The sequence below is a fragment of the Trachurus japonicus genome, chromosome 9 (assembly GCF_045865225.1).
Source record: "Trachurus japonicus isolate A0001 chromosome 9, Traja_1.0".
Taxonomy (NCBI): Eukaryota; Metazoa; Chordata; class Actinopteri; order Carangiformes; family Carangidae; genus Trachurus; species Trachurus japonicus.
The window spans coordinates 11068084-11092406 of NC_140915.1; the positions used below are offsets into that span (position 1 = coordinate 11068084).

The following is a 24323-nucleotide window of genomic DNA, read 5'->3' on the forward strand; positions in this document are numbered from 1 at the left end:
CTTGTCTGGTGTTTTCATGACGACACATGTGAAATTACACATATTTTCTACATGAGCAGGCTTCCCGCCGCCCGTCCGGCCTTCCATTCCTTCCTTCTTTTGTTCCACCTGTTTCATAAAGCAGCGCTTCTCTAGACGGCATACCTGATCAACAAAAGGCTTCTTGCTCAGTCACAGATAACACCAGACACAGTGACTGACGTCCATGAGAGAAGAGTCGGCTCCGTGCTCCAAGTCAAACACCTAATGAGTGGATCAGATGCCAGCTGGTAGCTAAGTGAATTGTCCTCAACCCGGGCTATTATTAAAGATCATTTCGCTTTAAGACATGTGAAAATATAATCTAATAGTCTATAATAACATATTTTCAAAGGTTCAAAGGTATCATTACTGTCCCTGCAGGGAAACTGGTTTGAAGCCTTTATTATAAACATTACAAATAAATAATCCACAAACATTTACTACAGTAGATAAATATATAAAAGCCGTACAGGTTTGAAATGAACAATCTCTGCTGGATTCCACTCCTCTTTAACAAAGCTCCTAAGTCTGTTTTTGTTGGTTTCCAAACCAGGTTTGGAAATTCAATAAAACCTAAATAAAAAATGATTGTTTGATTAACTCAGAATGAAAAAATAAAGAGCTCAAGGTCCTTAAAACAAACAAACAGTCGTCATAAAAGGGATAGTTCAACATTTTGGCAAATTGGCCCATTGCCATAATCCCTATAGTTTTAGCAGTAGGTTTGTTACCTTTAATTGTCGGTGCAAGCTACTTTTAGAACGGCGGAGCAGAGCCGTGAGCTGCTCAGAGCTACGCTACGGAGGCTAATGAGATTTCTTGGTTTCCCTCATCAAACTCAAATACACAATCCAACAACTCCACAACGCTCTGGTGGACAAGTTGTGACCTGCACATTCACCACGCTATGAGATAATAACACAACGTTACCAGACAGAGTTGTTTTAGAGGGAAATTCATGCAAAACTGCTGATGCGCGTTCCCGTCGGGGACAGTTTTTCAGCAAACAGTCTCTGCATTTACCTCTAAAACAACTCTGTCTGGTAACGTTCTGTTATTATCTCATAGCGTGGTGAATGTGCAGGTCACAACTTGTCCACCAGAGCGTTGTGGAGTTGTTGGATTGTGTACTTGATGAGTTTGATGAGGGAAACCAAGAAATCCCATTAGCCTCCATAGCGTAGCTCTGAGCAGCTCGCGGCTCTGCTCCGCCGTTCTAAAAATAGCTTGCACTGACAATTAAAGGTAACAAACCTACTGCTATGACTATAGGGATTATGGCAATGGGCCAATTTGCCAAAATGTTGAACTTTAACTGCAATGTGCAATGGCAGTCAGAAATCATGACATACTCGTTACAGTTTTGTTTGCTAATCACAGTGGCTACCTGGTTAGTGACAGTTAACTCCGCCCCCTGCATCAACCAGAACATAAAAATAAAGAGTCCCTGTTTGAGTTCAGTCCTGTGTGTTTGATCGTCGTCAGATGAAGATAAATTCAGGGTCAGACATCGGTCACCAACAGTTTGGAGTTGAGTTGTAAAAGTCGGGGAGTCATTGGTTCTCTGAAGTTCGTTCTTTTATCTTCCCGTAAAAAATTCACCCCAAACATCTGTATTGTACATCTGTAAAGCCTCGGCAATAACACTGCAAATGATCAACTCTCAAAGCAGCATCCATGGGGTCAGGAGCGGTAGTGGAGCCTCCTCGTTTGACCCTCACTCTGATGCAATCAGGGATCAATAACCACAGATAAGAGACCTCAGACCACCTTGTTTTTAATCAACCAGCTCAGATGTTTTTATGTAACATGGCTTTTCAAAGATGGCACAAAGTAGCGTCAGATCATTACTTCCTCCGCTTTAATCTTGACAGGGGAGAATGAGTCAAGATGAGACTTTAATCAACACAAGCCGCCCCTTTGTTCCTGAATGTCACATTAATCACGAGCCCACAGTGAAAACTTCAGTTGTGTAGTTTCATAACAGAGAAGTAGTTTTCTAGCAACACAGTCCATTAGCAGGGTATCCGCGGGGTCTTGAAAAGTATTAAAAGGTGATAAATCAATTTTGGGAAAATTAAGACCCTTAAAAAGTATTAAAAAGTCTTTTCACGACTTTATAAAGTCTTAAATTTTGAAGGTATTTTTTCTGAATTAGCTGTCCAAGAGTTTGAGTCCTAAAAAACATTGTGAAAGTGTGTGAATTTATTCATTTTTAAAAAACAAAGATGAACTGGTACATAAAAAAAGAAAAGAAGATAGTTTTTTTTTGTTTTTTGAGAGTTGAGCAATGTTTTTTTTTTTTATAAACTTTGCCTTTGATTTATTATCCTGCAGCCTATTTTGAATTCTGTAGCATCATAGTGGTCTATAGTCTTTATCACAAACCAAAACTGTTAAGTTAAAAGTGTCACTGATGTAAACGGTTACAGCTTGAAGTGGTGGTGAGGTATTAAAAATATTGAGAAGGTCTTGAAAAAGTCTTAAAAAGGTTTTAGAATTAACTTCAAGATTCCTGTATAAACCCTGATTAGAAAACACACATCGCAAGCAGAATAATTATGATATGTCATTATTATGCTGCTTGGGTGGAAAAGCTGGAGCCACCAGAGGTTCAGGAAGTCTGAGGGGACATCGATTTAATCAGCAGAGAAGAAAAGAACAGAGGATAGACGTGTCGACGCCAAAGAAACACACTAGAGACAAAGCAATAAAGAAGAAGCTGACAGCTGGGTGGAGTCCGGCTTCATCTCCGTCCCTCGTGATTTAGTACGAGTCCACGAGATTCAGTCATTAGCTTAATCAGAAAGTTTCCATATAAGGTCGCCGTCGTTTTATGTGAGAGTGAAGAGATGCAACAGAACATGAGTCAGTGACAAGTCGCCGGAGCTGCGCTGCCATAGAAACAAAGAGGGATTCAATTAGATAATAAATACAAACTTATTTCTAAGGAAACGCTCTCTGACTGGCGGGGAAGCTGACGAATAAGAATAATTCACTATAATTCATCAGTTGAACTTTCGCTGGTTCCTCACAATCAGACTCGACCCTGAACTGGCGCTGAGGTTCATTTCAGTTTTTAATTAAAAGCCCAGAGCAGGTGAACTGTAGCTGATGATTCTCAGCAGTTTAACAAACCTTACACACTTTAATATTAACTCCAACTCCTGATAAATGTTTTTCCATTTGACGTCTGCCGGCTAATAAGAAATTAGTGCTTCCTGTCGTCCATTGTCTCGCTTAATATCTGTTTGCTAAAATACTAAAATACCAAGTCAGTGGTTTTAACTCATTTATGAATCAAATACTATTTGATTTACTGCTAAAACCATAAACAGGTATTCACCGGAGTTGCACAACATATTTTCACTTTACAGCTTTATAGAAACAACAAAACAAAACCAACAAAAGCAATTTTGGGATAAGAGAAATTGTGGAGCAAAATAATATGTGATGCAGGCGAGACGAGGAAGATCTGAAATGTCAGTATCTATCGGTAATAGAGCTTGTGTTTACTGCAGAATATTATATCCTTTTTTTGCCTTTTGTTGATCTGAAGTTTTCCTGTTTGTAAGAGCTAAATCCAAACTTTCAATACTTCCAGTATTTCCTGTAATACTATTTTATTTGGAGAACATACAGTATATTGCCTTTAGTCACTGACAAAGAGAAGCTGCGTTGAGGTGATTGATTGTTAAAGAGTCAGAGTTTTTGGTGAATATAGCGGACGACTGGATGTTTGTGTCAAGAGTTTTGAGAATTTTTTAGCAGCTGTGAAAAACTGTAACTCCTATAGATCATATAAATGGAGTGCAGAAATAAAAGTGTCTTTTTTTTTACATTTTTTATTTTTATTTTGTGAGAGCATTACAATACAGTAGTTACTTTCAGGGAACATACAATGTTACTTCTGCCACTCACGATTAAATTTTTTTATGTCTGTACAAAACAATAAACAGAATACACAAAGGTAAATGAATTACATCTAAAAACTTTGAACAAACTGGGAAAGATAGACCTACATAAAAGAGCAAATAAAGAAATGTATACCAGGCAGTTTTGAAGTAAAGTATGAGTGATACAGATTAATCCTTAGATCCAACAAAACATTCAAAAAAAAAATAAAGAAAAATAAAATAAAATAAGTGACAGCAGAAATAAAAGTTTAATGTTTTCATGAACATAAAATATTCACTCTCAAAACTGCATGGTCTTTTTTTAATGATGGTAATTGATAAATAATTTTAAGAACTAAGCGCACCATTCACAGACTTAATGAACTTGTTCAGACGGACACTCTCTAGGAGGCGTATTTTGTTTGTGTTGTATACGAACAGCTCATTAACTCAACTCAACATCTACAGAAAGAATGAAAAAACCAAATCAATTCTTCTTTTTAAATTTTATTCTGACTAATGTTTGCAGAAAGAAACTAAACGTCCGGAGCAGAGACGAGTTCACAAACGGCAGCAAAACATTGGAACATACGATATCGACACCTCACTAACTCACACTGGTGTTTATTGATCATCACTGTAATGTCGGCAAATCACGAGCGAGGACGTTACAGCCTGTTGTCAGAGGTCGGCTCGGGTCAGAGAGGAAGGAACAACACGATACATGATATCGGCTGAAAATCAAACATGTTTTCTCAATTACAGAAAAAGTGTTTGAATCTATACACATGTTTTTGTTTTTCTTCTCCACGACTACAAGCAGCTCCAATGCTGTTGTTGCAGGTTTTTCTTTTTTTTAATGACATTAGAGCGATGTGTGTGTGACAGAGCAGAGTGCATGATGGGAGGGGAGACGTGACGACAAATGATGCATAATGATTGGTGAAGCCCAGCGGAGACACATGCAGCAGAAACAGAAAAAGCAAACACCATCTGTCCGGCCCATAAAGCAACAGTCTGACGCAGTTTGAGGCTACATGTACATGTTGTCTGAGATTAATAACAGTCACATCAGTCGGTTTCTAAGTTCTCCTCACATGCACTTAATAAAAAAAACTTTCAGTATTTATCTAGGCTTCACTTCCAGATTCATCCAACATATTGATATTAATCATGCTACATAACATTATTCTGAAATACAGGAGTTTATTCTTGAAGGCTCCATACAGTATAAAGGTAGATGTTTGTGTTAAAGCTCCATACAGTATAAAGGTAGATGTTTGTGTTAAAGCTCCATACAGTATAAAGGTAGATGTTTGTGTTAAAGCTCCATACAGTATAAAGGTAGATGTTTGTGTTAAAGCTCCATACAGTATAAAGGTAGATGTTTGTGTTAAAGCTCCATACAGTATAAAGGTAGATGTTTGTGTTAAAGCTCCATACAGTATAAAGGTAGATGTTTGTGTTAAAGCTCCATACAGTATAAAGGTAGATGTTTGTATTAAAGCTCCATACAGTATAAAGGTAGATGTTTGTATTAAAGCTCCATACAGTATAAAGGTAGATGTTTGTGTTAAAGCTCCATACAGTATAAAGGTAGATGTTTGTGTTAAAGCTCCATACAGTATAAAGGTAGATGTCCATGTGTAGTGTGATTATAAAGCAGCTCTAGGTTCTATATTAATACTGTGAAAGTATCAAAGCCTCAGTCCACAGAGAAATGCACACAACCTGTATTCAGAAACTGAGCCTTTAAAACCAGCCGTCAGGACTTCCTGTTACTTTGTGATGTCACAACAAAGCAGTCACCCAAAGCCCCGCCCGCATCCTAGAGACCCACCATCCAAGAACTTGCAGGATTTGGTTTCTCAGAGTGTTTTATTTTGACATCTGCTCTATTTTAATTTAATCACTTCGAAAACAGTCAGCCAATCAGAAGAGAGGGTCAGAGCCTCTCCTCTTCTGATTGGCTGACACTGACCTGTTGTTACTAGAGCACAAACAAAACCTCCACCTACATGTTTGATGGTTGAAAGCTCCAGAAAAAGCAACTTTTGACTAAATCCTTTGGTCACAGTTTTGTATTTTTCTTTCCAAAGTCACGATGCTTTCTGAGGGGCTTTTTAGACGTTTACCATTAATTTTCAAGTCTCCAGCTCGACGAGACGACCACTCATCTGTCTGCTTTCTGCTAAAAGGCACAAAATGTCCCCAAGAGAATTGAAGGCATTTCATCTATTCTCAGACTTCCTCTAAAAGTCTGAGAATAGATTGAAATCACCGGCTGTTTCGGGCCTTTTTGCGATCGTTACTGCGCCGTCACGACTGTCAGACCGGTCTCAGTGTGAACAAGGTGCTTTCAGGAGTAACAGGAAGTGAAGGCGATTTCTTTCTCTCACACACCACATCAGCTTCCTTTCGTTTCAGTGTTTAAATTAAGTTTTGCAGAGGGAAAAAAAAAACTGCATATCGCACACAGAGGACTCGGTTTTTGTTATTCATGAGTTTTTGATTCAGCGCGATGGCACCCGGCTGAACAGAAAGCTAATCATTTCTCGTTTGCCAGTCTTTTATCGGGGCTTGTTATTCAATATTTGCACAGGGAGACGCTGGTCTGTCCTCTACGGTGGCTCAGAGGGCTCAGCACGCTGCAATTTAAGGAAAAACCTGCTTCAAAACACAATGGGCGTATTTCCAGTTAACAAAAACATGTGGGAGATGTGGGTTTTTCCTTCCTCTCTGTTGTTAAATTGATGAAGACGCCCATATACAGTAGAAGTGATGTGTTTCCTAATAAATCTAGACAAACCATCACACTAACAAACTCCAGTGGGGGAAAATAGACAGAAAATGATCTCTCATCATGGGAAGGCATCACATACGGTCAATGTCATGAAATATTTTTCAAAGCAAGGCAAGGCAAGGCAAGGCATCTTTATTTATATAGCGCATGTCATACCAAGGCAAGTCAATGTGCTTTACATAAAGACAAAACTTTTTTTTTAAAGAGAAGCATAAAACAGAATAAAAACAAACACAAAAAACAGAGTTAAAAGCAAGAGCAAATAAAAGAAAATAGATAAAGTTTTAAACCATCATCATCATGACAGATGGGAAGATCATGATAATGACATTTGAAGCCCAGCTGTGAGTGAAACTGAATATTAAACATCTCAGTAGACTGAAAAATAACCAGGGATCTCTCTCTTTCTGTCCAAACCTGTTATTATTTTTCACTTTTGGCCGGCAAAACAAAACACATGTTGATACCGTGTATATGCTATGAATCATTGGTGAGGGATTTTGTTGCACCTTGACATCCTGCAGCTGTGTGAAATAAATAATCTGCCCGTCTCTCTCCCTGTGGGAGCAGGCTGGGGATGGAGCACGACGGCCAGGGGAACCGCTGCGGGGACGAGACGACGATGGGGAGCGTGATGGCTCCACTGGTGCAGGCGGCTTTCCATCGATACCACTGGTCCATGTGCAGCGGACAGGAACTGAAGAGATACATCCAGTGAGTTCACGCCTCTGTGTTTATGTAGAAGTGAAATGGAAATGCTGTCATTTTATAGTTTTTAGATCTGTCTGCATTGTGTCAAGTTATGAGTTTTTACAATTTAAAGCCCAATACAGAATAAAGATAGATGCCCCAGCCGTATAAAGAAAGACGTTTGTGTTAAAGCTCCATACAGTATAAAGGTAGATGTTTGTATTAAAGCTCCATACAGTATAAAGGTAGATGTTTGTGTTAAAGCTCCATACGGTATAAAGGTAGATGTTTGTGTTAAAGCTCCATACAGTATAAAGGTAGATGTTTGTGTTAAAGCTCCATACAGTATAAAGGTAGATGTTTGTATTAAAGCTCCATACAGTATAAAGGTAGATGTTTGTATTAAAGCTCCATACAGTATAAAGGTAGATGTTTGTGTTAAAGCTCCATACAGTATAAAGGTAGATGTCCATGTGTAGTGTGATTATAAAGCAGCTCTAGGTTCTATATTAATACTGTGAAAGTATCAAAGCCTCAGTCCACAGAGAAATGCACACAGCCTGTATTCAGAAACTGAGCATTAAAACCAGCCGTCAGGACTTCCTGTCACTTTGTGATGTCACAACTAAGCAGTCACACAAAGCTCCGCCCACCACATCCTAGACCCACCATCCAACACTTTGCTGGATTTGGTTTCTCTGAGTGTTTTATTCTGAAATCTGCTCTTTTTTAATTAAATCCCTTAGAAAACAGTCAGCCAATCAGAAGAGAGGGTCAGAGCCTCCTCCTCTCTTCTGATTGGCTGACACCGACCTGTTCTTAGTAGATCTCAAGAGAGAAGCTGAGAGAGGAGATGGAAAACCAAACAGAGAAAAATTTACATAATCTTCTTATGGGTCATCACTTCATACAAAACACCAGAGAAGAGGAAAAGATGAACCTTTATAAGATTCCAAGAGTCACAGCAGGTTTTCTGCAGAAAGCAACCTTTTTTTACAAATAAGTTGGACCAATCCTGAAAAAAAGTAAACAAGACTTTTTGTGTTGAAAATGTGTTTTTCTTTTCTTGCCTATTGGGAGATTTTTCCTAAACTGTGCCATGAGTCAGGAGCCAAAACGTCAAATGCTTATAAAAAACACAGTGTTGGCTTACAGTACAACAGGTTTTGTTGGCCCACCGTCAAACTTTCTACCAAGTTTCACTGAAGCCTCTGTGGTGCATCTCTCCTTCAGGTTCGCTGCCAACAAACACACAAAAACACAAATAAATAGATAAATAAATATTCCGGACTGATAAGAGGAGCTCCTGAGGAGAGCTGTCGTTATATTTCATTCATTATAATTTAAAATGAGCCCTGCAGAGCTCATCAGTCTGGAAACTCTCTGCACCGCATGTGAGGGGAAAACACTTTTCTTTAAAAAAAAAAAAACTATAAGGTGACTAATTTAACTTTTTAAACAGCAGAGGCAGTGGGAGTTCACACTGTGTCGTCGTGGATACACACACACTTCCCCCAGTATTCAGATGCAAAACAGCATCGCATCATCTGCAAACAGCTCACGCATCGGCAGCTCGTGTGTGTGTCGGGTTCACAGACATCGGCTTTTTCACTCAGCTGTGAAAGAATCGATTTGTGATTGGGAACGTTCAGCAGAGCGTGAACCACCGCCGAACTATACTGTATTGACAGAGCACAAAAGGAGATGACGGACAAACAACGTGCAATCAAAGCCCCGTATACTGTATGACGTTCTTCACAGCAGCTCCCGGCTGTTGTAAGTGGATCTGTTGCAGAGAGAAATCTATATATTGTATGAAAAGCGTTCGTTCAGAATGATGAGACATGTACTGCTCTCGTCCGACTGTGATCAGCTCTTCATTGCAGCTCAGCTAAATCTGAAATCTGACTAAAACAAGCTGCTGTAAATTTCCCTCTGTGAGCTTTTTTTCTCAGGCAATTAGTTAAAAATATTCACAGGAATCAAAGAGGTGCATGAGTAATCAGGAGCCGCATGACAACACTAAATTTGCTGGAATTAAAAAATGTTGAATCCAGATGAATTTAATCTGGTTTCTATTTTCAAAACATGACTTTTTAGGGTTTTTTTTTTTTTTTGAGATTCGTTATAATGTTTGCTGATGAACGAGGTTGTAAATCAAAGTGCGTGATTCCACTTGAAATCTCAGGCAGGAGGAGAAATATCACAACCGCAAGGAGAGGAACAGTAGAAGTATGCAATGGCAAGAAGCAGGGTTGCCAGGTCTGTGAGGCAAAAGCCAAAACTCAAAATATGCCCATAAACATCCATATGTTGCTTTTAGACTCCAACAGCATTGCTATTATTGCAAAATGTACTGTAATATCCATAAAATAACACCATGAACATTCATCTATAGGTCCTAAAAAGACTTTGTGTAATTTTGCAGTATATTATCAGGACTTTAAATATGACATGGAATAACTTACCCCATCTCCAGACATTCACAATATTTTATTCATATACTTACAGTAAATATATATGTACAGTAAGTAGACCAATTATTTACTTACTTACCTTACTTCAGGCAGGTGGTGGGAACTCGGGGCGGATGATGTTGTTTGTGTGTCTGTGGGGCACGCAGGTGACGTACTGTATGTGGAGTCATTTTAACAGGATTTAAGTTTTTAAATCTGTCATTCAAAATACAAACCTTTATTCATAAACATTATTCATATCATCTGTATTCAGTAGGTCTGCCCAAGCCCAACCTACGTATGGAAAACCGCAGACCTGGCAACCCTGGCAGGAAAGTTAAATCTGAATCGATTGGACAAAGTTTGAAGAAAACAAAACACACCCAGAGAGGAAATAAAGAACAGAGATAAAGTTTAAAAGTCGACTGAAGTGTAAAAAGCTCGTACTCAGTAATGGGATCGGTGGAATTTAGCTGAACTGTGATGACTCACATGGAGTAAATGTAATGTCAGCGTTTCCACGACGGCAATAACTCCGTGAGCACAACAACAGCAGACGTCCAGACTGCAAAGTGTTGTCAGCTGAACTCCACGCTTTCTAAACAATCAACATGTGCAACACTGAGGGAGGGAATGAATACCCTCTGGACACATGGAGGCTTTTTTTAATGTTTAGGAAATATTAGTTTCATTGATGTTATTTAGAAAAATGGCAAAATATTGTACACGTATATTGGACTTTAATTAGATCACGGCTGAACAAACCAAATGTCATTTTGTCTCAACCACAGGAGGAATGTTATGTTATTTATTCACTCTGCTTACTTCAGATAAACCTTTATTTAATGTGGAGAAAAACGATTCATGTTGTTGCAGCTTTTTTCATGAAGGCGTCTACAGAGCCAAGGTTTACTCTGCACACTCTGCAGACTCATGTATGTTTGTTTATAAATCAAAAAATAAAGACAAAGAACCAACAGGAGCTGATTAGTTACTAAAAAACTCACACAGTAGACAAACATGGAGGAACTGTGGAGAAACAGGAGGCTTGTTGATCAAATACATCTGAAAGAATGAGGGATGAATATTAATGTCGGACTATTTAAAGGGATAGTTCAACTTTTTGGCAAAGGGGCCCATTGCCATAATCCCTATAGTCATAGCAGTAGGTTAATTACCTGTAATTGTCGGTGCAAGATGTTTTTTTAACGGCGGAGCAGAGCCGTGAGCTGCTCAGAGCTACGCTACGGAGGCTCATGGGATTTCTTGGTTTCCCTCATCAAATACACAATCCAACAACTCCAAAACGCTCTGGTGGACAAGTTGTGACCTGCACATTCACCACGCTATGAGATAATAACAGAACGTTACCAGACAGAGTTGTTTTAGAGGTAAATTCAGAGACTGCTTGATGAAAAACTGTCCCTGAAGGCAACCCGCATCAGCGGTTTTCCATGAATTTACCTCTAAAACAAGTCTTGTAACGTTGTTGGATTGTGTATTTGATGACCAAGAAATCCCATAATGAGCCTCCGTAGTGTAGCTCTGAGCAGCTCGCGGCTCTGCTCCGCCGTTATAAAAACAGCTTAATATATATAATATAATAACAGAACGTTACCAGACAGAGTTGTTTTAGAGGTAAATTCATGCAAAACCACTGATGTGCGTTCCTGTTCCTGCAGTTTTTCAGCAAGCAGTCTCTGCATTTACCTCTAAAACAACTCTGTCTGGTAACGTTCTGTTATTATCTCATAGCGTGGTGAATGTGCAGGTCACAACTTGTCCACCAGAGCGTTTTGGAGTTGTTGGATTGTGTATTTGATGAGTTTGATGAGGGAAACCAAGAAATCCCATGAGCCTCCGTAGCGTAGCTCTGAGCAGCTCACGGCTCTGCTCCGCCGTTCTAAAAATAGCTTGCATCGACAATTAAAGGTAACAAACCTACTGCTAAGACTATAGGGATTAATGTGGCAATGGGCCAATTTGCCAAAATGTTGAACTATCCCTTTAAAATAACGACATGTTGCTCTGAACTCGAGGTCGATATCAGCTGTGTGTGACACCAGTGTTTTTAATCCGACAGCACCTACGACTGTCTCCTGGACGACCCCTTCAAACACGACTGGCCACAGCTGCCTGAACTCCCCGGAATCAACTACTCGATGGACGAGCAGTGTCGCTTCGACTTTGGAGTCGGCTACAAGATCTGCACTTCAGTGAGTACAAGCTGCCACGCAGTGACAAACCTGTCCCCGAAAAAATAAAACGTATATACCGTGAAGAAACTTTGTTCACTGAGAGTTTCTCAGGCTTAAGAAATGAAACTTTTATTATTAAATATTCTGTTTCTTTCTTCTCCTCTCTCCGCTCACATCACCGCATCGACACCCGCCTGTAGTTCAAGTCTGTATGTTTTTATGAAAGCGAGATGAAACCAGATAGAAAAAGAAGTTGCTCTTTCAGTTCCATTTTATCATTTGCTATTTTGAATTTTGCAAAGATAGCGTGAGGACTGAGCGTAGACCTTGGACTGAAACGATGACTAAGCTCTTCATTTTGAACCGAGGTTGATGTTTCTGTGGAAGTATTTTGAATTTCAATGACTGAAGGCCGATGAATGATGGTTGAGGCAGCAGGCACCTGAGGCTTTGTCGTCTTTTTGCTCTTTTTTTTGTAGCACCGCCACCTTGTCATTTTTCATCTAAGGTTATTTTTATATGTTGGTTTCTTTTCTTTCCTTTATTTTATTTTATTTTATTTTTCCTAACATGTCAAACCTGTCAGGGCCTTTACACCTGTCATTTAAAAACTTTGTTGACTTTCTCTTCAGCAGCTCATGATGAGAGATATTAAGATCCTTTACACAAGGCCGCAATAATCAATACATGTCACAGTATGTAATCAACAGGGGTCAGTGAGGGTGATTACATATTGTGTAATCAGCAAATATATTGAGTTCAATCCCTGCACATAGACACACACACACACACACACACACACACACACACACACACACTGCACACCCTGAATGACAGGCACAGATAGAGAGAGACAGACAGAAAAAGTAAGATTTAATCCATTTGAAATGAAAAATCAAGCTGTGGCGTCAGACATGAATCAGTGTTCGGGAAAACAGGTGAAATGTTCCAGTCAAAGCTTTTTATGTACAATACTTTAAGTTCCAGTAATTTAAACACCGTGAACCTGTATTTCCAGTTTAAATGAATGGGAGTTGGAATGTAAACTATAAAATGTAAAAAAAAAAAATGATTGAAATTTCTTTATTTGGATAAACCCCTCGAGATGAATCATCTTGTTTTCGAGGGGGTCCAAACATATAGACAAACATCGTACAAACATGTTCTCAACAATACAAAAAACAAAAACACACAAAAAACAGTCCACAACAATAAAACAAACAAAAAAACGAAAAAAAAGGACGAACCACATAGCACTGGAACAATACAACCGTAAGAAGGCCACAAAACAACATGAAGCTTCAATGAAAATATTGGAAAAAGGTTGTCTGCTCCGACCGCGTACAACACAAAGCAACAGTTAAAAATCAAAGGTAAAGAATAAATAACAAAACTTTTTATATTCTGATTGTGCTTCATGCAGATTATATAAACACTTTGTTAAAGTCAGACGACCTTCAGTGTCACAGTTACAATATTAAAAACATGTTTAAGGCTTCAGAACAATTGTGGTACAAAGAAACAGTATTGAGTTGTTCTGAACGGGGAAAAAACGGGAGAAAAGTCTGTGAACGTCTGAACGTCTGGTTCAAACAGCTGGACTGTTCCTGAAGAACTGAGCTGAAACACAAAACTTTAACCATCAGCAAAACCATGTGGCTGATTCCAGATGTTGCAATGTGAAAATAAAGTCACATGGAGCTTCAGACTTTAAACCTTTTGTGGCTTTGATGCTGAAAGACCAAGTGTGACAAGACAAGACAAGACAAGGCAAGGCAGGTTTATCTGTATGGCCACACAGTTTGTCTCAAACGGCTTCACATAACAACATCCTCTGACCTCAGGCCCTCACATCGAGTGAGGAAGAAACAAAACAAACCAGCAGACAGAGGAGGGATCCTTCATCCACAGGACAGGACAGGCAGACGTGCAATAGATGTTGTGTACAGACAGAAAAACAATTCACAACCTGGAAGGTGGGAAAACATGAAACAACGGCTTTACTTTCGCAACAATCATCAACAGTAGGAGCAATAAAACACACCGACACAGCCACCTTCATCTCCAAACATCCCTTCTAAGACCGTCACAATAAGAGCACCTTGCATTTCTTTATGTAGCATTCTACAGTAATACAGGTTAAAAGAGAGTCAAGCATAACCAGCCCATAATCATCTGAGACTTAACAATAATAAATAAAAAATCAAATGATCAAAACAGCCCTTACACCTCAATAGTTTCATCCCCGGCACGCAATGACTCTTGGGATGTTCGAGCCACAGAGAATCAGTACTTTGATCCTTCATTGCTCAGGAAATGGAGCGCCACAGTGGGACGGTCTAGTCTTGGATGCACACCTGTAACTGTCCACCTGTGCTCCTGTTGTCATTTAGGGTATATTTTTCCTCAGTTGATGTGACGGCCTAAGGGCAGAAGATCTTGTAATGATGCTGTGTGAAGCCCTTTGAGAGAAACCATCAGTAAAAAATGAGTTATACATATACAATTGCCTTGACTTGCCTATTCAGACCTGGCTCGTCTGGAGGGAGGGTTTGACCCCAAAGATCGGTTCGTGACTCGGGTCATCCCTTTTCTTATTTTGGTCTGCATTCAGGCTTCAACTGCGGTTTGTACCGGGTCAGGTCTTTGTTTTCAGGCCCGTTGAGACCTCTATTCCATGGTTTTTGTTTTTCCTGGGTAACCCTCGCTCCTCCTTCTTCCAGGTCAGATTTTTGACCAATGAGAGAACAGTTGGTTCATGCATGGCATTTGTTAAATGTGTTAGCTACAAGTTTAATTCCTACCAGACAGTTGCACTCACACCGCTCTCGCTCCAACCTTCAATTGTACTGGTTGCCAGCTACACCTATTGGGAGCGGCTAGTAACTAAAGCTAAGCTAATGCTAACCATATTCAACGAGCAGTAGCTCCGGTGTTGACAGCGGACTGAAAACACATCTGAATAATTTCACACTAACTCACCTGCAGACGAACCCAACAAACCGGAAACGTTACAGTACCGGCTGACCGTTAGTTAGCATTAGCATTAGCATGGTGCCATTTTCTCCACAGAGCTATCACGAGCTGGCACCCCGAGCTCCGCCTCACGTGACATCAACGTACTAATGCTGTTGGCGCAGAGATAATCTCATGCTGACGTTGTCAACGTAACCAGATGTAAATATTTATATATTTTGGACCCGTCAAAAATTAATACTTTTATTCTGCACCCCTCTAGACGTTCTGTGGATGTATTATTTTTGAAATATAAATGGTTTTGATGAAAAAAGTTGTTGTGTAGTTGGAGCAGCTAGGGCTGTTACCATGGGAACACAAACAACCCAAAAGAAAAAATGCAACGGTTGCATCGTTTTAGCCCTGCGAATCAGAACAAAGGAAATGAGCCCCTGGTCTGAACACAACACACCCATAGTGAGACGACCACCATGATAACTAGGGCTGGGACAATATGCTTTTCTCCCGATTCAATTCTTCTACGATTTTTTGGATGACGATTCGATTTAAATTGCGATTCTACGATATTGCCGATTTTTTAACATTTATCTGCACACAAATACTGTAGAAGCCTATAAATGAACATACTCCATTATAAAGTGAACTTAAACCCTTTTCAAAACCTGTACTCTCTGTATGTAAAAAAGGCTAAGAAATGCACAATGCACAATATAAAAAAAAATTCCAAATGAAAAATTCCCCCCGGCCCCAAAAAAATCGATTTAAAAATCATCAAAAAAGATATTGCAATATTTATGTGAATCGATTTTTCTCCCACCCCTAATGATAACCACTCACTCAACATCTCAGCCGTCTCATCGACGACTACGACGTTAACCTCCCGCAGTGAAGTGCTGGAGTTCACCAACACATAAATGTGATCGGTTCACCCTCAGCTCTCTGAAGGTCGTAAAACACAACAGCTGTTTACCCCGAAGCGCCGCCGTGTGACTGACCAAGTCCGGCCTCGGAGAGCGACCCGGCCCAAGTCTGAAGGGGGACGCCCATCGGAGAATTGATCAAACTCGTCCAAATGAACATTGATCGATGTGCGAATCGATCAGGGGCTGTATACAGTGTTTGCACCGAACAGGACTGAGTTCACTGACATGTTCAGTATCGACATCATCTCCTCCTTACGTTAATAGAAAACATAATTTAGTTGCAATCATGTTTTCCTCCAGAGTGAATTAACTGTAGCAAATTGTTGTTCAATCTCCAGTCTGGCAGGAAACAATATGTTGCTGCAAACAGGCTTGTCATAAGAGCTGCAATTAGATATTCAAGTAATTGATGTTTTTGATGGTTGATTAATCACATTTGTCATTTTTTTTTAAACAAAAGTACCAAACATTTACACTGTGCACATTTACAGTTTCTCTAGTGTGAAGATTTCCTGCTTTTTCTTTTAGAATCTGATAATAAACTGAATATTTGTCATTTTTATACAGTTAATAGTTAACTGTGCTGCTTTTTGATGTATTTTCTGCCAGTTTATTTACTTTAATAAAAAATAAATAAATAATAAAAAGCAGGTTGATTACTAATGACAAAATCTATTAGCAGCAGCTTCACCTTTATCACACTGATATTAAGTTTCCTGTTGTGTTTCTGATTGTGTGACATTCAAAAACTAATCAATTAATCGTCAAGTTTCACTGACGCCATACCTAAAAGCTAGACAAAAATATATTTAATGAAATATTGACTTGAACTCAGGTTCAGTTTCATTGTCTATTCTAATTACTATCAGTGTATTGATTTGAGATTAAAGGGTTTTTTTAAATTATCATTATTATTATTATACAATAGATCCATAGTGAGATAATGTAATGAGAAAAATTCAGTTCATTCTCTAACATCAAACATACCTCTGCCTTTTTTTTTTTTTTTTAACCTCCTTCACAGACACTAAGAGCCAATGAGACATGAACGTATCACAGCGGTGATCTGCTGCTGCCTGCTGTGCTGAGATTACAGACAATGACACAGCTCATTTTGATTTTTCGCTGCCGGCGAAGTGAAACCAAAATTGCAGGAAGAACCGGACCGATCTGGGAAAAAAAAAAAAAAAAAACTCAAAGTGTTACACATGAAGCTGACGGAGTGCTGCTGTCTAGGGTTTTATGGACCTTCAGATTGATCTAATATTGAACCCTATGCAGCTGTTTTCAAAGTTTCCTTCAGAGTTTTCTGAATATTGCAGGAGCAGCTGAAGCTTCTGACAGCGCCGATCACTCATAACGCACCAGAGATCTGCACTTCGGACTGAAGGCAGACAAGCGCTGATCAGCATCATCAACATTACACGGTCATTACAAGGGCACCCGTCAATCAGTGGGAGGAAACCTATAAAGTAGTTTGTGAAAAGCCACAACTCAAAAATAACCAGTGAGCTCTGAAACTGCAGCTTCATTCAGAGGGAAAGGTTTAAAAAAAGTGCAGCAGTGAACGCAACTCCACCACCAGACGTAATTGAATCTTTGTGGATGAACTCCTGTAGATCTGAACTCACCACACAGACAGACCACCGACCACTTTTTTAATTAGCCGGCCAACCAGAGCAGAAAACAAAGAGGAACAACAACATTACCCTCTGAATTAACACAGATTAGCTTCCTGTCGTCTTCAAAACCTGACTGACAGCTTGAAAACCAGATAAATAAACCTATTTAATTCATTCCCATATTATTATTATTATAAATTACTGATAATCTACGTCCAAACAGAACCACAGTAACATTTATTCACGTTCATTTGACCTGTTCGCCACCGCCGGGGTAAAAGGTGGAATTATGTTTCTGCAGGGCTGAACGTAAACCCAAATTGAGGTTGTTTGATGCACAACTTATCAGGCAGACTTTTATGTTTTGTTTTGTTTTTAACTTTGATATTCATATAAAGTAGAGTGGGCTCAGTGTGCCGCTGCCTCAGTGTTTCATCAGCGACGATGAGGATACAAATGCAGACCAAACACAACCAAAAAGATTTCTACATCTCCCTTCCTCCCTGCTGACTCTGATCTCTCTTTTATTTCATTTGTTTTCCCAATCTGTGGAGCTGCCCATCGAGTCGAGTCCCCTCACAGTCGATGGCCACTCCAGCACTGCAAGATGAGATTAAAGCACTGACCTGCAAACAGTGATTACTGGTCTGCAGCAGCACACACACAAACACTCCACATTGAGTCCACTCAGGGTGTTAAATTATTACCACAATCATTTTGTAATTAATTTATGTTTTGCTTTCACTGTGGAGGACGACATCCCCCTGTTGCATCAATAAATTTTGGACAATTGAGGTCACGGTCTCGGCGGCCGACCACCAGAGAGAAGAGAGCCGAAGCCTGAGCCTCTGGGAGTTTTTGTCTGAGCGCTGAGCTGAAAGAGTTTTTTGTTTGTGTTGAGAAAGTCATTAAATCCAGTTAATTGTCTTGTGTACGTCTGCAAAACCAAGAGACTGGACGAGGAGACGTGGCGGTTCAAATATTAAATTGAACTATTAAATATTCAACTAATCCCAGCAGGTCGAGTTTGAGAATTATAAATCTTTCAAATCTCATCCACAGATGAGTTGGACAAATTAAAGTTTTTCTGAATCAGTGTCCTGAGTCAAGGTGATCTCTGAAACTCCTTCAGTCTATTTTTCATGGCATCATTAAAAGGTTTTTACTGTTTAAGTAGAAAGAGATTCTCCAGAGGTTTAATAGGAAGTGGAGAGAACCAGGGCCTTTTGTAGAAGTGATGAACAGCACTAATTATACTGATGATTAGAGGTCTGTCTTCATCTAATACTGGGTTCCCATCAACCTGGCAATGATGGATTTGACTTGAAAGCACTTAATGTTTCAAATACATCCTGCAAAACACATGTAATTAGAGACAATTCACATTGAGAGTCTGAGATTCGGGGTTTGCACTGAGGGATATTAGGTTGTCAATTCGCTGCAGTGCCTCCGACTTTACATTTTGCAAAGTCAATGTGTTGGTGAGCCACAGTTTTCACCTTACCCAACTGTTTAATTTACTTGTTCCGTACGATATATAAAGAATAGATGAATGAACCTGCAGTACGAGACATCATATACATTATTCCCAGAGTAAAACATGCTGTCATGTTTTATGAACCAGCGTCAACCTTCAGGGCCCTTTTCAATAGAATTGACAGGCTGCTTTAGATGCACATGTTGGCTGACAAAGTTATAATTACATTTACATTCACACAAACTTTAACTACACATTTAACCTTGGATTGTTGCAACTACATTGCCTGGTTGATAATCCTGCCCTAAAGGCCACATACAGGATAAAGCTATTAGCTCCATACGGTATAAAGGTCGATGTTCATATGTAGTTTGATTATACAGCAGCTCTAGGTTCTATCTTAATACTGTGAAAGTATCAAGGCCTCAGTCCACAGAGAAATGCACACAGCCTGTATTCAGAAACTGAGCCTTAAAACCAGCCGTCAGGACTTCCTGTCACTTTGTGATGTCACCCAAAGCCCCGCCCCCTCACCACCTAGACCAACCACAATCCAACACTTGCAGTATTTGGTTTCTCTGAGTGTTTTAGTCTGAAATTTGCTCGATTTCTTTTTCATTGATTCTCTCAGAAAACAGTCAGCCAATCAGAGGAGAGAGGCTCAGAGCCTCCTAATTTCTGATTGGCTGACACCAAACCCAGAGAGGAGCTGAAAGAAACAACGCTGAGATGCATCAACACAAATAAAGCACAGAAACACTCAGCAACAACTGTGTGCATGAGATATGGAATTAAAACGCCTTCAAAACCTTGCAGTATTTTCAGAGAGAGGATTATAATTACCCAGAGTGGAAAATAAGTGCAGCCATAGAACAAAGGGAGGTGATGATGTGTTATGAGAAGAGAGGAGCTTGTTCTCATTTTCAGCCACTTCAGCAACACTAAGTCCACATTTAAGATCTGAAACTACAGAAAAGAGAAGTGTTAGTTAATTGTGCAGATCAAATATAACATGGTACATATTTCTGGAGTCATTTGATCTCTCCACATGGTTCTACCAAGAAAGAAAAACAACTGCAGCAGCTCAGGACAGAGAGAACAATGTCAACCAGAGGAGGAGAGAGAGCTAGACCTGCTTGAGACGAGCTCTCACAGTAATTGATGTTCACAAACCCTCCAGGCGAAGGAAGGTCTGGGGTCGTTTGCAGCTAAAAGGACAATTTTTTAAGGTTGTCTCAAATGAGTCCCATGTTCATCTCTAATCCTGGAAACAAACCCCCGACCACCCGCCACAGAGCCGAGGTTAACATGAATGAAAACCTCCTCCATCGGCTTAGTTTATAGAGCCGATACAGAGGCTTATTTGTTTGATTTCTGTGTGTAAAACTGATTCAAAGCGTCATAATCCTCTTTACTGAGCCTCATTTGCAAACGTAGTGTGTGGGTGATACGGTAAACATACAGTGTGTAGGTTTTATTTTCACTGTCACAGCTGGAATTTATCTTTGAAGTCAGCGATGTAACGCGACATTGCTTTTAGTGATGACGTAGATCTGAATGTACCAACTGTAAATCGTCTCCGTCTTCTCTTTTTGTTTCAGTTTCGCACGTTCGACCCGTGTAAACAGCTGTGGTGCAGTCACCCCGACAACCCGTACTTCTGCAAAACCAAGAAGGGGCCGCCGCTGGACGGGACCGAGTGCGCTCCTGGGAAAGTGAGTTATCTCTTCGACCAATCAGAGAGCTTGCTGCCAATTGCAATTGTTTACAGTAGCTTGGTGTCACTGGTAAACCAGCGTGAGAAGCTAAATTACTAAGCTAATTAATTAGCCAATAGGAAAAGCAAAAGCTGCTGGAAAATGGAAACGAAAAATGAAGTGGGAATCCAGTGATGTAGAGTAGTTGTGTTTGGTGTTTGATGTTGGTTTTAATTGATTGATTTATTGTCCTTTTTTAAATTCTTCTTTACAATTCCTGTTTTTTAAGCCTGAATAGTTATTGTAATCTTTTTTTAAACTCTGAGATATATTGAGGAAGCAACCTCATTTACAATATAGCCGACTCTGAGACAAAACACAAAACATTTTAAACATACAATGAACACATCAGAAATACCCAATCAGTACAGCATTCAAATATAAATATGGAGCCTCATGAGATTTCTTGGTGTCCTTCATCAAATACACAATCCAACACCTCCAAAACGCTCTGGTGGACAAGTTGTGACCTGCACATTCACCACGCTATGAGATAATGACAGAACGTTACCAGACAGAGTTGTTTTAGAGGTAAATTCATGCAAAACAGCTGATGAACATTCCCGTCTGGGGCAGTTTTTCATCAAGCAGTCTCTGAATTTCCCTCTAAAACAACTCTGTCTGGTAACGTTCTGTTATTATCTCATAGCGTGGTGATTGTGCAGGTCACAACTTGTCCACCAGAGCGTTTTGGAGTTGTTGGATTGTGTATTTGATGAGTTTGATGGAAACCAAGAAATCCCATTAGCCTCCGTAGCGTAGCTCGGAGCAGCTTGCGGCTCTGCTCCGCCGTTCTAAAAATAGCTTGCACTGACTATAGGGATTATGGCAATGGGCCAATTTGCCAAAATGTTGAACTATCCCTTATCCCTAATATAGGATGGTAAAAGACCAGTGAGAGCTTTAAAAATAAATAAAATCCGATGTCTTTCACGCCTGTTAGATAGAGAGGGCCATTCAACTGTAGAATACAGGTCACAATGGTGAGTGTTGTAAGGAATGCTTAACCACTTTTCCTGTGACGTCCGTATCGCCCACATCATCTCTGGTGATAAATATGTTGTGTCAGCATCGATATTACAGCCAAGTGCAATGAATAATTGCGTCATTCTCATAATCTGCTGCTGTAAAACTTTCCTGTCGAGGCTTTTAACTAGATTTGTTGAACCTGGCTGCAGGAATCTTTTTCTCTCCCATGGGCCTCGGTGAGGTCCAGCGCCGGCGTCGGTGTTGATCGAGGTCGGCAGGCTCAGCAGGGGCCGGTCAAGTTTTCCACACCACACTGGCAAAATAAAATAAAATAAAATAAAAAATAAAAAACATTTCTTTGCAGACCTGGAAAAGGGTCTTCCCCAAACTGTTGGAAAAACACACTATTGTCTGAAATTTTAGCGTATTATGTAACTTTAAAATTTCCCTTTCATGCTTTTTGCCCAAACCAGAAACTAATCTAACTAACGTGTTGTTGCATTTTTTCCTCATGTTATCATCATGTGTCTGAGTCTGTAGAGAGAGGAGGTTTCTGTGTTTGTCTCACTTCTCTCTCTGGTCGTTCCTCTGCAGTGGTGCTACAAAGGTCACTGCATGTGGAAAAACCCCAACCAGGTCAAACAGGACGGGTCCTGGGGCTCCTGGAGCAAATACGGCTCCTGCTCTCGCTCCTGTGGAACCGGAGTTCGTTTCCGGACGCGTCAGTGCAACAACCCGGCGTAAGTGACCAAAAGTGTATGGACCATTAAAGGGATACTTCACCCAAAATCTATAATTCACCAATTTTATACTCACCGTCATGCCAAGGAAGGGTTTGGAGAACTTTCAGAGTCATCAAAACGCTTTTGGAGTTCCAGGGGGGTCCGGCTGGCTACGGATTTTCATATAATGGCGGTGGATAGAGTTGACTTTTGAATCATCCAAAACACACACTATGAAACATCCAGATACCTCCATACTGCTCGTCTGTACTGACCCAAGTGTCCTGAAGCCGCCACGTGAAAAAGTTGTTCGGAAAAAATTAATGTGATCTCTGTTTTTAGCCTTGTTTTAGCAGTAGCTCCCAGTGGCTGCGCGAGATTTGCTGCGAGATGTTTGTTCGTCGTTGTAAACCATAGGATGTATGATGTAAACACGGAAGAACATCTCGCAGCAAATCTCGCACATGTGCACAAACAGCAACAGATCCACTGGGAGCTACTGCTACAACAAGGATAAAAACAGAGATCAAATACATTTTTTCAAAACAACTTTTCCATGTGGCGGCTTCAGGACACTTGGGTCAGTACAGACGAGCAGTATGGAGGTATCTGGATGTTTCATAGTGTGTGTTTTGGACGATTCAAAAGTGAACTCTATCCGCCACCATTATATGAAAACCCGTTGCCAGCCGGACCCCCCCTGGAACTCCAAAGGCGTTTTGATGACTCCAAAAGTTCTCCAGACCCTTCCTTGGCATGACGGTGAGTAGATGATTGGTGAATTATCGATTTGGGATGAAGTATCCCTTTAATAATAATATGATTTTATTTTGTTTTTAACAGTTTTTGTTTGAAACCTTTAATGTTTACCGAAGTAGAGATCCAGTTTGGGCCTCAGTGTGTCAGGTTTAAATACGGCCTTCCGAACCTGTGGTGGTCAAGCATTATTCATGACACATCAAATAACCAGGAAGGTCCAAACAAAAATTCTAAGAGGATATTTATTAATACTGTAGCTGCATTTCATTTCAAAGCCTTGAAAGTCCATGTCTCCAAATGGATTGAAAGCACTTTAAAGGCACTTCCAAGGCTTTGAAGCGGCTGCATCATCTTTCGTTCCCATGAGCCTCCGAGCGTCGCAGCATCATGTTTTGTTGTTGTCCTGTTCTCACTTTCAAAGGAATTCCCGCTGTCTGATCCTCTCATTTCACCCCCCCTCCTCCCCCAACCCCTTCTCTCTCTCTCCCCCCGCAGCCCCTCGAACGGCGGCCAGGACTGCCCGGGAGTGAACTACGAGTATCAGTTGTGCAACACCGACGACTGCCCCAAGCACTTCGAAGATTTCCGAGCCCAGCAGTGCCAGCTCCGCAACTCTCACTTTGAGTTCCAAAGCGCCAAACACCACTGGCTGCCGTACGAGCATCCCGACGGTAAGACAGAAGAAACTGTTAACAGATGGTTTGTTCCATAAAGTTGTTGTTTATACTGTGAAGTACAGGGATTTTCACGGTTTTTTACTTTGTCTTCACTTCTGCCCGATTCTCTGGTTTTCTGGTTAGTTTGTTTTTTACTTTTTTCAGCCTCTCATCACGGTGCAGCTTTTACTGTAACAACCGTTCGACCTCCAACCGTCCGTCACACCGTGCAGATGCAAAACTGTTTCAATCTGTTCTTTATCAGTCTGACTCTTGAGCCGTGAAGCTGTCGACCACACGCTGTGAGCTAAAGTGTTCAGTGTTTAAGACTCGGTCGTGTAGAAAAACTCCAAAAAAAAACAAGTATGAAACCTCCCAGAGAGAGTTTTTCTAACACA

General features: G+C 40.3%; 1 protein-coding gene across 1 annotated transcript in view; it reads left to right on the forward strand.

Annotated features, from left to right (window-relative positions):
* adamts3 (ADAM metallopeptidase with thrombospondin type 1 motif, 3) overlaps nt 1-24323 on the forward strand; it is a 222104-nt gene that overhangs the window by 155349 nt on the left and 42432 nt on the right. The window contains exons 11-15 of the mRNA XM_085785926.1: nt 7291-7434; nt 11950-12082; nt 20664-20777; nt 22383-22528; nt 23765-23940. Coding sequence (XP_085642052.1) covers nt 7291-7434; nt 11950-12082; nt 20664-20777; nt 22383-22528; nt 23765-23940 — 713 coding nt within the window. The remainder of the gene's footprint in view (nt 1-7290; nt 7435-11949; nt 12083-20663; nt 20778-22382; nt 22529-23764; nt 23941-24323) is intronic.